We start from the raw sequence: 13,897 nt of genomic DNA, 5'->3' as shown, positions 1-13,897 counted from the left end.
CGCCATGTAAATATTCAGTATTGTGAATCATTCAATTTCTCTGCATAATGTTCTTGTAAATATGTTGTATCAACATGATTACAAATAGAGATCACTCTCCGAAATTAATGGAGGAAATAAAGATCATTCATACACTCACTCGTTAACAGCTGATGGGAGTAGGTGCCCAAACAGAATGAGATATATAAAAATAATCCTACAAGTATCATTACAGACATTTATATATGTCAAGATACTGTAATGATTGTGTAAAAACAACAACGTCATTTTATCAAAATATGTATTTGAGAACAAAATCAATACCACTACAAAAACGAGAGTAGTATTACATGTACATTATACATAATCAATATGGACGACATATGTGACTAGCTGGGTGTACGGGACCTACAAGCTGCATGAGACCGGAGGGGTGTACAAGATCGTTCAGCTTGTAAAATCACCTTCACCCACCTAGTGACACATGCATATAAAACCGACAAAACCCTTTCCACAATCATAATAAATATCTGCTAAAAGCAGATGAATCCGATTCCGACTACATCTTAAGCACGTGTTTGTGGATCAATATCAAATAGTGGTGACACAAGGGTGAACGAATCCTGTCAGACCGGTGGCACCCGTCACACACATATGTACATGCAAGTGATCTGTTTACCTGAAGGAACACGGGAAAACTTGATACAACATAACGAAGTTATCGTTGCGTGTTCACAAGTACAGGTACACATATTAGGTAAAATATGGTTATGTAACGATATCAAAGAGTGTGAACTGTAAATATGAGCAGGGTCTGTTATGACAGATGCAGATGACGTCATATCAAACACTGTGACGTCATGCTGTCAGTGCAGCATGATGTGAAGAAGAGGACATTAGATATGATGAAATCTACAACATATTAGTTACATACCTTTTTCGACGTATTTAGCACCCCGCTCCAATAAGCACCCATGGCGATATTTGCTAATATATTGGCTAGTGAACAATCCCAATTCGCACCCCTTTCGATTGATCAATGTTCACAAAACTTTTTTGTTCGTGTATAATACGCAATCGTGTGTTTTATGAACACTTAATAATGGGCAATTAAATTCTGGAAAATATATATCTGTCGTATATAAACATTTCAGGCTGTCAGCAAAACCACGAAATTTATCTTTCAACTCTGTTTTTTTCCACCAAAATAATACTCTAAGAAGAACCCCCTATTTCTAGTTTTGAGAGCGCCCTGGGCGCTTATTACGTCGAATACGGTATATTTCATTTATACTGTTACCTCTTATGTTGCCCGGAATCAGTTAATCGTATACGTTTACATCTGTTACGTCATATATTTATTTGATAATACACAGGTTATCATTATGCGTTAGAGTCACCTGATCAAACACAAGGTGACCTTTTAATAACGCTGAAGAATCATTTAACCCCAGTCGTCAGACAAGGTTACACGCTCGAGTCAGTTGATTACAAAAAGAGATATCTGTTACACCACAGCGTTACTCCTAATTCCCGTTACGTCCTTGAATCGCTGCGGTGCAGAGATAAATCCTGTGTTCCTGATGACTGACATTGCTTTATCTTTTGACACAACATGTTCAGTTTAGTTACATGTAACCCAAGTTCAAAAATGAGACACAGTAAAGCCACTCCCACCACGGAAGCATATATAAGAAATGGTCCAGCCAAACTGTCAAGACCTAGTATTGTTGCCGAACTTGTCCTCTCTGAACCGCTACACTTGTCTGAACTCGGCCACCATTTTTGTTTCCATTTATCAATCAAGCCAGCTTCCTGCATTTTCATTATGCTGAAAAAATAAAAACCGTATTTCCTTAATATTATAAAGAAGCCACTGATATTTGCATGCAATTTGTAAAATAACAAGTTCTTAGATGTGAACCTATATTTCAACCTACCGTATATGAATGCCATGGTGATTATATGTAAAAGGATAGGAATTCTGCCATCCACATTAATGTTTAAGTTTAACTTTTTTAGAGATAAATTTAAACCTAAATGCCTTCAACGGTAACAACAGTTTCACTTTCCAGCAAATTATAAATTGTATAATGTTAACCACTATTAATGTTAGCATTCTACGAGAGTATTACCGCATTTAATTACTTGACTTTAATGTAAGATATTGAACAACATATATCCTTTCCCACAATTGACTTATTCTCAGAATACCATTAAGGGCAAACATGACGTTGCAATTTATAACAAAAACGACACAACTCTTTCTATGTTTTTAAGGAATATTATCGATAGTGGATTGTACAATTGTATAGTGCGATTGTACATATGACGAACATGCGTCCATGAATCACCATCAAATATTGATAATACCAGATGTTCCCAAAAAGGTATCACGTTTGAACAGACAGAAACATAAAAAAAGATTATACATGTGCCATATTCGGCTTTAGGGCATACCATTACAACTTTGATCATTTCAGTGATTCGCCCGATAGCCCCAGCCGTTTAACGTTCGAAGTAAAGTGTATAAAAGGTTTTGGATTTGTAAAAAAACACAACATTGGACCAGTGATTTCAAGTGCATTCCGTTTACAATGTATTCTTTATAATTGCAGTTAAAAAATAATGATGTTACGAAGTGCAAAGCCATTAAATTACCCGTGGTAAGTTACTTCCGAAAAGTGGATTCTTTTCAACATGTAGATGACGAGAGCATTAATGTGTATGTGTTGTGACGCCCTTGCGTGCAGCTTCAGAAGCTGCACGGGCGGATGGTATTAAGATAAATGGAAAACAATTAGTCTTTTATCTCAGTTTTACACAAACACATTTTGGCACCAGTCAATAAAATAAATGGAAGAAATTGGTACTTTAGAACTAAATCAATGTTGGTGATGGTATTAACACACACTAGGTATACACGCAATGTCTTGTTCTGGAATGAAGACCAAGTGATACAAACAAGTTGAATGTAGTGTATTGGATGAGAAGGTCTTCCCTGGGGCGTTTCCGCTATTTGCACAAACCTTCATTGTTGGGAATAACACTTTGGCTCCTAATTTGACTAGGATGAAGTCTTGGTGTCGTGCCGTGTGTACAAATACAAATTGTGTTTAGTCATTCGCGATTCGTTGGCAGTAAAACGTGTTCGTTACTTCATCTCGTAAAATATGTAAGATTTAAAGAGGATATTTCTCTTTAAGGGTGAAATAACAAATAAATACACTCGACAAAACCCTTTCAGCAATCATAAGAACTCTCTGCCAATTGTTTTACGTCACGAGATGTTATAAGACAATAAAGCAGAATATTTATTTTTTATTTTCGTTCTGCTTTTTGTCAATGATGTTATTGAGGTATGGTCTGTCTCAAAAATATGAAAAGTCTATATGTTCGGTGTTCAGTGTTTGAATCCAACCACGATGAGTGGAACATTTTTAGACATGTAATGCTATCAATATGTGTCTCTAGAAGACTGTCGTTTATTAAAAATATATTACTATACTAATTTAATCAGACTATCATCTTGGTCTTGGAAGAAAACACGCACTACATATATTCTTAGGAGAAGGAGTACCATGCTTACTTATAGTTAAATGCTTCTAAAAATGGGGAATTCTCTGGAACAACGAATCCGAGTCCTGCAGTGTTGAAGATTTCGTCCGCCAGGGAGTATTGTTCACAGTCATGCAACAGAATGTATTCTAACTGTGACCTGTCAGTCATGTAGGCCATTGTCCCATCTCTCACGTGTCGCAGGGCCTCATCGTTACTCTTGACGACAGGATAGCCTCTCATCTTTCCCCACACGTCTTTATATACTCCGTTGTCAGCGTCCTAAAAGAGGCAGGTGAGGTGAGGTGAGGTGAGGTGATGTGAAATGGTGTTTAACGTCGCGTTCAAAATTATTACACTTATACAGTGACGTCTGAAAGTTGTATAAATTACAACGCCCTTATTGTAGTAGTGGCGGAATGGGGTTTAACGTCGCGTCCAAGATTATTGCACGTATATAGTGACGTGCATGTACGTGTGTGTGTTTGTGCGGCTGCTTGTACTAGTTCGGACTGACGCCGATTTATAGTGCTAGCCCACTGAGATACCATGCCGCAGTTTAACATGAATACCCTACTCAGACACAGTATACTGACTCCGAGCCGACCAGTCCTTGTTTTGGCCCCGAGCGCCAGACAGGGTAACAACAAGTACCATCTTTTAACGTCTTTTGGTGTGACGCGACCTGAGATCGAACCCCGGACCTTCCGCTCTCCGGGCGGACGCTCTACCACTAGACCACGGAGGCGGTCCCTTATTGTAGTAATAGACAGACACAACTCATATATAATATACCTACAACCGGTCATTTGAAGCAACAAATGTATATATTCCATAAGCTTCCATATTGTATACGAATCATTGCACCCGAAATGTGGATATTTGACATTGATGAAGGTATTCTTCCACAATGGAACATTTGTAGAAGTTTGGTACTATGGTATCATTCCTGTTACTGTAAAGTGTAATGTTAGATTTACACAAGAGAAAATATGTAAATCTAAATCAATTGCTGTATGTCATGTTTATAACACTTATTACTTTATCAATAGTGGATACGGTTTAGGATATAGGTATGCGAATACCAGAAGTTACATATCTTGTGTATGTGAGTGTGTATGATAATCCTATCATATGGTTTTAAGACCAGCGTACCACCCCTGCAATGGTTTGTTTATTTTTAATCTTTTTTGTTTTTGTTTTGTTGTTTCACGCCTCTTCCAGCTATGAGACAACCACCTGTGTACAATCGAGTCTGGGCTTGACAAACCAGTGATATTTTTTGCAACAATTGTTTCCGTCGGGGTACGATGACATGTAATCAACAAAGTCAACAAGCCAGACCACCCAATCAATGACGTTACCTCGGACGACAAGAATAGATTGCCGGGGACCAACTCTAACCCGGGATTCCGACAGGGTCGCCTGCAACAGGATTACTTAAAGGCACATAAACAACTATTTGCTTTACCTTAAACAATGAATACAGGTTACTTCCAAATTTGACCAAAGGCTGCATTTCATCCTGTGCAGCCAGTTCTGCGAGACTATTGATGGGCTTCTCGGCGATGGTGACTGTAAGGAAGGCTGCCAGGTTGGCAGTGTACGTTGAGGCCATCAGGATGGTGAACAACCACCAAAACCCAAGAATACAACGGCCGGAAGTGCTGTTTGGATGGGGATCTCCACCTGCAAAGTTGAGGTTTAAGTGTTGGGTAGACATACGTTATATGAACACGGCAATGGAAACACCCGACTATTCAATGTAGAATTACATGAAACTATGTCTTGTTTAATATTTAAATCTAACCTTCTTATATCAGTACATTAAGTAGGCTATACTATTTGATTGCAATAATAACATAAATTAGAAGATTCACAATATGTGACCTTCGTTTTCGTCACACACGGTATATATATATATATATATATATATATATATATATATATATATATATATATATATATATATATATATATATATATATATATATATATATATATATATATAATACCAACCAAACCACCGAGTCTGACCACCCGATCAACTTAGTGACATCTGACGAGAATCATACGCCAAGCAGATGTGTACATGTTAAATGAAAAATAAATGTCCAAATTTGCTATGAAATGAACAAGTCAGTGATCGGTTAATTCCAATAACTGCATCAATACATTGTTCAATATAGGAACCATTTATTGGCATCTTACGAGAATCATACGCCAAGCAGAGGTTAAATGTTAAATGAAATATATGTACAAATTTGCTATGAGATGAACAAGTCAGTGATCGGTTAATTCCGATAAATGCATCAATACCTTGTTCAATACAGGAACCATTTATTGGCATCTTACGAGAATCATACGCCAAGCAGAGGTTAAATGTTAAATGAAATAAATGTACAAATTTGCTATGAAATGAACAAATCAGTGATCGGTTAATTCCAATAACTGCATCAATACATTGTTCAATATAGGAACCATTTATTGGCATCTTACGAGAATCATACGCCAAGCAGAGGTTAAATGTTAAATGAAATAAATGTACAAATTTGCTATGAGATGAACAAGTCAGTGATCGGTTAATTCCAATAACTGCATCAATACCTTGTTCAACATAGGAACCATTTATTGGCATCTTACGAGAATCATACGCCAAGCAGAGGTTAAATGTTAAATGAAATAAATGTACAAATTTGCTATGAAATGAACAAGTCAGTGATCGGTTAATTTCGATAACTGCATCAATACCTTGTTCCATATAGGAACCGTAGATGAGCCACAATGTCGTCTTCAAGCTCATCATTTCAGCGTGGGAACCTGCGTGTCCTGACTCTGGTAACACCTTATGGGCAGCAAAAGGGCTGTATCTGTTGACAAGGTAGAGTAAGACGCTCACTACAATAATCGCGATGACAATGCACCCCCACACAATGGGAGCAAACGGTGTGAACATCTTGAACATCTTCTGGGATTCTCCATCTGGTCTACGTGTAATAATCCCAGCGCCGTCTTCCATGAAGGGTTTTGTAAAGTCTATGACCGATTCCCGTATTGATGTAATGGTAAACGGACCTACCCCGAAATCCAGCTCCTGAAATATAGATAGATACATTTACATAAATTACGTGATGGAATAGAGATTTTATGATGGTAACTATGGGATACTTTATCCAGGTATTATTAAGGAACAATAAATACTTATGCGGGTATGTTATCGCAAATATATCAAATGCAAATATTTGAAAACATGCTGTCGGGGATTACGAGAAATGCAGAGCCACGAACAAGGCTGTATATGTTTATATGTTTATATGTTTATAAATATTTCAAACTATCTAACTGTTAGTTTTACAGTGTTGGGTCAAATATAGCCGTAGCCAAGATTGACTATTACACGTCCGCAGAGCATACGAGGCGGGTTCGAGACCCGCTGGGAATATGTTTTCCGACAAAATTTAAATTAATTCACTTGAGTGACAAAATAGTTCCGTCAATTCTATGTGTACATTAAGTGAAATGTTGTGGATTCAAGATAACATATACGTCAACCACTAATGGCCAAATTGTCCATTCGTACAAACATTAGAGTGACACAGATGTGTTTCAACTTGAAAGAAAGAACAACATAATGAAGCATAATGTTGTGATTATATGTAATAATGTAACACAACAGGCTGACTCAATCAAAAGCATAAAAGCTTCCAAGGGATAACATCGCTTCATCAAATGTTTCACATCCTTCTTTTATGAAGATGGACAGGTATCGCTGATATTCATTATGTTCAATTTTTATGCAAAGTTTAGCTTTACGATTTCCAAAACTAACCTTTCTTACGATCATTCCAACGATGCCATTCCAATCGCCTTTGTCATTTATTGGTGCACCCCATATCCTGTCTAAGGGTTCAACGATTGTGTAACTGAAAACAAGCATCGTCAAATAGCTTAATGTGTGAAATCGTCCATTCCAATACGATTACGTAAATATTTTCGGCAATCAAGTTTCAAATTGGTGCAAAAAATGATGTTCCAGGCGACTGTAGAAAATGTTGTATGGTTTCATTTTGAAACTGCCGTAAAAGTGAGTAATATATGATATAAATCACATGTTGTGAAGCTCATTTCATCATAAGAGTTTTATTGAAATCCAGATGGCTACATACAGTGCTACCATGCAATCAATCTGTGACTACTAGGTGTCTTGGGATTAATTATGCTTTATTGTACGGAAAACATCGAACCGGTCATGATCCCACAGGATAGAATGGTTCAGTAAGCACACCTGTCACTGAAACTCGCACGGGAGCAAGATACAGTCTGCTTTAGAAAGACCTAATAGCGTTACAATACAAAGTGCCTTCTTAAAAAAAAGTTGTACCTCCGAAAATATTTGAAATAATTTTTTGACTCCCAAAATGCCTCCCCCCGTACAAAACTGCATTGAAGAGATGGTATTATGATAGCCATAATCTCACCCTGGCATCAATAATATATCTTTATCTTTTCCTTTGTATACATCCCGTACAACAGATGGGGAGCATCAATTTATAAAACCATATGTCGCTAATAATTAGATGCTTGATATGATCTGGATATATTCTAAATCAGGTGGTATAGCCTAAGGATCTAGTGGTAGTTTTAAATCGCCCCATGTTGAAGCATTATATTAATAGTAAATGCTCATAGATGACATCGCCGGTGGCTCAACGTATGTACATGTACATTTACGGGGCATTAGAAATGGTGCAAAGGTGATGTGATGTGAAGGCTTACTTGAAATTAAATCTGAGCGCCAGTTCATCAAGTATGTCGATGCAGAAGCCAGTGAAAACGGTCCTATTATCAATGATATTCTTCACAACAAATGGGAGGGCCTGTGGAAATATATGACTAAACTTATTACACAGCTTTAGTACAGTTGAAACTAGTTATCTCGAATCTAGCAGGGCCGTTTTCGTTTGTTACTTCGAGATATCCGGACAAGTACGATTTTATACACGAGAAATTAAGAACACCACACGCGTATGCAATGACGTATTGCAATAGTGTGATAATGTTACGTGCGACGTTTTTTTAGTCCGTTCTATTATAGATACATTTAAATTCCACCACATGTGGAAATAAGAGTTATCACTTAATAATTTCATACTTTGAAGTTTACACTGTTTCTTTCATGCTGATTGGCTGAATGGGTAGTCACGTGATCTGACATTTGGAGTTCACACACTTGTGAACGGACAAAAAAAGTTCTCACGATGTGAACAATTTTTTGTGAAATTGATCGTGTGAACTTTTGCCGGAACTACTTTCCGGGGATTCCCCGAATTCTCGATCGGTGTTTACGATCAACTCGTTTTTTCTATTTTCTTTTTTATCCCTGCATTTATCAGCAATATAATTAATTTAGTATTTTTGCCTGGTCTTGCAAGCTCGGAGGTTCACACAGTTTAACCAGCGCCTTTAAATCGTTCACACTTCAATGAACCCATCCAAACTGACGTTCAATTCTTAAATGAATCATGTCTAAACATACAAAAGCCTAATGTTGCCATTTTGGTAGCAAATTCTATTGTTTTTTATTCGAAATTTTCGAGAATATTTCTCGTTATTTCAGTTATTTGATATTTCATTCTGATTACAAATGGCAACATTAGGCTTTCGTATAAACAAACCGCACAATTTATTAATATATATTATCTCTTCAAATCATACAAATCAATTTTGGTGATGAAAAATGAATATTCTCATCGCTAGAGTACATATTTCTGTTAGGGTACATTTCTCATCGTAATACAACATACAATCATATATCTACCTCTTGAGATCCGATTAATAATGTTGTATTTCCAAAATTTCTAAATGTATTTTCGAATATCTCTTCATCAAATACTTCTAGACGACTTTCCTCTGACCAAGTGCCGACATTATGGAACCATTGTGGACGTTTGTCAGATGTGCTGACGATATTGTAGCTCCGCGCTGTCACATATCCGGCGTCGTCAAATTTGTAATGTCTTGTTTTTCCGACAAAAGACGTCTGAAACAAAGTATAACATGTTATAATGTCCATCTAAATTAGGGAAAGGGACACCTGAGCTGGATAACTTTTACCCAATCCCATTGACCATATGTGTTAATAGATATGTTTAAATGTGTAATGCAAAACATTGCATTGTGTTCTACTTTATCTTTTCCAAGTACTTGTAAGCTTCGGAGAAGTAGCAAAGAACTTCAGGCATACATAGAGAATCTACCTGTCTTTTGATATCAATTGTATCAACACGAGTCAATAAAAGGTAAACACTCCGACACTTTTATCGCCTCGTGTTGATAAATTTTACGAGGGTCAGTTTGTATTAATCATCTATAATTCATCATCCATTCATGTCCTGTCAGGTTTACAGGAGAATCTTCAGTAACTAGTGACTTGGATTTTGTGTTTTTCATTTACTATGACGCCCTCTACATATTCTGGGTCGTACAATGGATGGGCCTCTGTGTCAAAATCACAAGCAGGACGAAGAATAAAAGGATCGAGCCATTCCATCATGTCACTTAAGATACTGTGCCAAAGATTGGCTTCAACTGACAATGTGTTGGAAATTATTGGTGGTGGTGTTATGATTATTATTACTTTTATTAAGTAAGTTCAACTAATTGTTACCTGGATACGATAAAGTACGGTTATAACGAACTCAAAGGGACTACTAATTTTAGTTCGTTATAACCGTAGTTTTTTATAAGCATATATACAGCATAACTACAGCAAATAGTCGGGACCAAAAAAGTAAGTTCGTTATATCCGTCAGTTCGTTATAAGTGTGTTTGTTATAACCGTAGTTTACTGTATTTGACTACATGGTGTAGCTGTAATAGAAGTGAAGTGTAAACAGGATTTAATGACTTAATTCGTCTTAAACGAGTTTATTTAAACATATAGTAATGTTGAAGTCCATGACAAATGTCTAAAAAGTACATACCTTTCTGATAATATTTACCAGTTCCCTTTTCCCTGATACAAGCTGGGGATCTTTCTCTGAAACAATTCCATCGGAGCACCCTGGACCCAGGTTGAGAAGCAGATCCGGGTGTGAGATCTGTTGCGTGGAATGCACAATAATATGGAATGCGTCGTGTATTTCCATGAGATATACCTAAACACACAATAAAAACAATAAACATAATTGTTTCAGCACTTGAATCAATGACTTGGCATGGCAAGAACGTATATTAAAAGCTAGCTGTTTTAACTTACACACGCCGACAGAACCCGTACTAAGCTTGGCAAACGTCCCAAAGTGAGTGAGGTGGATTTTACGCCGATTGGAGCATTTTTGCTGCGGGGTACACAAAAACTGGGTTTCATAAATTGTCCCTTCAGGGGGAATCGAATCGGGTCGTTGGTGTGACGAACCGAAGCTTTAACAACTTGCCTAATATCATCCTACCGCCTAATGTTCAGAATTGGCATCCACGTAAACATGATACGAGAGAGTGCTCTCTTTCAAGAACAACATGTGTCATAAACATAGCATCTAGAATATAACGCGAGTTCATATTTTCATATCTAATGATATGACAAACATTACTCATATTTTCATATATAACAAGAAAACAACGTTGTCATTATCCCAAGTCATGGGGCACATTAGCACTCTGTCCATATAGCAGTGAATATACTTGGAGAAAGGGAGCGTAACTCAAGAAAAAAAACATTATAGCATAAATTTTTCAACTCTGTCTTGACAAGTTGACTGGAACTTTTTGTCAATGGCCTAATTGCAAGCACTAAAATAGTTATTGAGCCCACTGCAAGAAGAGTAGGCTGGTTTGTGTTTTGCCACCATTCACCCTATACCTGAGGTACAAGTTCCTTTGACAAGTGTTATACATCTCAATTAGGTATTTACGGTAACTATTCTCAAACAACCCTGCGTAAATCTTTATGTGGAAAATCCAAAATAGCGTGCCAATTTAAGTTCTCTGTTAATATGGGTATAACGTTTCAAGGCTAATATACTTTATGGATATAGGATCCAGAAATTAACACTACAACCCATCTGGGTGGTTTTAAGTTACGCTCTGGTAATGAAAGTAAACTGCATTGGGGTTGAGTCCAACTTGTTGCCACGGAACAGCAAAAAGCACGGGTTCAGCAAGTGTTCGATACATATTCAAAGGTTCCAAATAAAATATTAAACGGCTTCCTCGTTATGCCCCGGAAACGAATGCTACGATTTTTTTAGTCGAGGCCCGGTTTGTTGCTCAGGAAACCAAAACATAAAAGGCACCAGTTCAGCACAAAAATGCAAAGTTTGATAATACAGTATAAATATTTTTCCGAGCAATGCTCCGGAAACCAAACATGACGGACTGACGGACACTTGGAGGAATGAACGGAAGGGCGGACGGATATCACCCAGACCTATATCCTACTCTCACTTCGTGGCGGGGGGATAATGATATACTTGCTGCTCATGAAAGGAACTGATGCTCTTGAAGGTATACTAATTTTAAGCTATCTTAACATGTGAATCCATGATGCAGTCTCAAGTAGAGTCCATGTTTTTATGACAATGATGTCATGGTAACTATGGCTGCACAGGTGGTCACGAGTGTATAAAAATATCCCTGAGTATGTGTGGAAGGATACAACCAGGCCTCTGTGCTGCCAATAGATAGTTTGTTCAAACAATTCTATTCAATACTGATCGAGTACAATGACAAGTTCAAATTAAGGTTAAAGCATCCAAGGTCTACATTCATTATGATACAAGACTATTGCGTTAAATTATTGTGAAAGATTCCTTACTTGAATATAACGGACGATCAGAGAACAATTAAACACCGTGTGATGTGAAAACCTGTATGATAAAGTCTCAGGTACAAAAATCACATTTCTTCCAGTTTCTTACACCTCTAGTGTCATGTTTTCACAACATGACTCTCAAGATACGATGTCCCTTAATGAACTATTTAATAACACATTGTTCATAATCACATTCAATTACATATATTCACATGTAAACCATAAATAAGCAAAATCAAAATTACACATTTTCAGTTTCAATGTTGATCATTTCTCTTTAATAACATACATATACTTCCTGTGTATCACTTTTCAAGGATAACCTCATTGTACTACATGACAGGGGAGTCTGTAACAAGTTAACAGCTACTTGGATATCAAAAGGATGAAAAGTAAGTTTCTATTTCAATCCATCGAGTGAGAGATATCACACCTTTCAATCAAAGTATATTGTCAAAGACATGCATCAAATGTCAAAGGTACAGAAGCTATCAATTTACGAAATGTCACTGAACCGAAAACAGGAAAGCACTATAAAAGTAGCTAATGCAAACATTTCGTGTTTGATTGCCTAGCGCGGGGATCAATGTCATTTCGTGACAACAAAATTGATGTTCGGTGTTTGAGATCATGTCATCGATACGTCGTTCTTACAGTTAGGTATCGAGATGGACTGTTTGACGGTGAGTGAGTGGACTGGGTTGTACGTTGGTTTTAGCAGAAACCATAAATATCTATTATATGGTCTCTGGTTTTAGCACTACTGAAGCTATATCACGCCACCAATAATCTTCACAAGTTATTCCGATGTATTCGCCATGAACGAGCTTTACGCTTTAACGGCTTGACTATCCCACAACCCCGGAGTGTTTCATATGCCTGGTGCAAAGCTATTTCAAAGTGAAATTCCCCCCGATCTCACGGGTGAAATCAGTAAATAAACAAACATAGCTGTGAGTGAGTGAGTGAGTTTGGTTTAACGCCGCTTTTAACAGTATTCCAGTTATATCACGGCATGTCAGCTTAATGTGGGAGGAAAGCCCGAAGTGATGCAGGTCTCAGACGTTTACCACTTCGGTGAAACCCACGAGTACGGGTATGGTGCTGACAAACCTAGAAACATAATCGGGACGAGCCGGGATTCGAACCCACAATCATAGGTTTCTGGCGTTCCCAAGGGACGCAACTCTGCACAGCGAATCGCGGCGCCCTAGACGACTGGGCCACCCGTGCCCACTACAAACATAGGTAATTGGTAATGAATAGTATACTACTGCAAAGTAAACATGTACCAATAAACATGTAAGAGAATGGAAATCAACCCATGAGTACAAAGACCAATACTTCTTCTGAATGAAAGTTTTAACAAGACAAAACAACAAAACTGCATCTTATTTGGTCCGCATTAGCATAAAGAACAATTCTTCTTCTGAATGAAATGTTGTAACAAGACAACAACAACAAAAAAATGCATCTTATTTGGATTGCATGAAAGTCCAATTCTTCTTCTGAATGAAATTCTGTAACAAAAATAAACAAAAAACTACC

General features: G+C 37.3%; 1 protein-coding gene across 1 annotated transcript in view; it reads right to left on the bottom strand.

The window, feature by feature from the left end:
• Positions 1–382: 382 nt before the first annotated feature.
• Positions 383–13,897, bottom strand: part of LOC139468770 (glutamate receptor-like) — a 38,093-nt gene continuing 24,578 nt past the window's right edge. The window contains exons 6-13 of the mRNA XM_071250906.1: positions 10,521–10,694; positions 9,356–9,577; positions 8,314–8,414; positions 7,367–7,460; positions 6,289–6,631; positions 5,009–5,226; positions 3,569–3,819; positions 383–1,810 (exon numbers count right to left, since the gene is read on the bottom strand). Coding sequence (XP_071107007.1) covers positions 1,516–1,810; positions 3,569–3,819; positions 5,009–5,226; positions 6,289–6,631; positions 7,367–7,460; positions 8,314–8,414; positions 9,356–9,577; positions 10,521–10,694 — 1,698 coding nt within the window. The 3' untranslated portion in view covers positions 383–1,515. The remainder of the gene's footprint in view (positions 1,811–3,568; positions 3,820–5,008; positions 5,227–6,288; positions 6,632–7,366; positions 7,461–8,313; positions 8,415–9,355; positions 9,578–10,520; positions 10,695–13,897) is intronic.

The sequence above is a fragment of the Haliotis cracherodii genome, unplaced genomic scaffold (genome assembly GCF_022045235.1).
Source record: "Haliotis cracherodii isolate W230 unplaced genomic scaffold, xgHalCrac1.p SCAF_2, whole genome shotgun sequence".
NCBI lineage: Eukaryota > Metazoa > Mollusca > Gastropoda > Lepetellida > Haliotidae > Haliotis > Haliotis cracherodii.
Note: the sequence above shows the minus strand (reverse complement) of the source record. Positions and strands in the feature narration are given on the sequence as shown.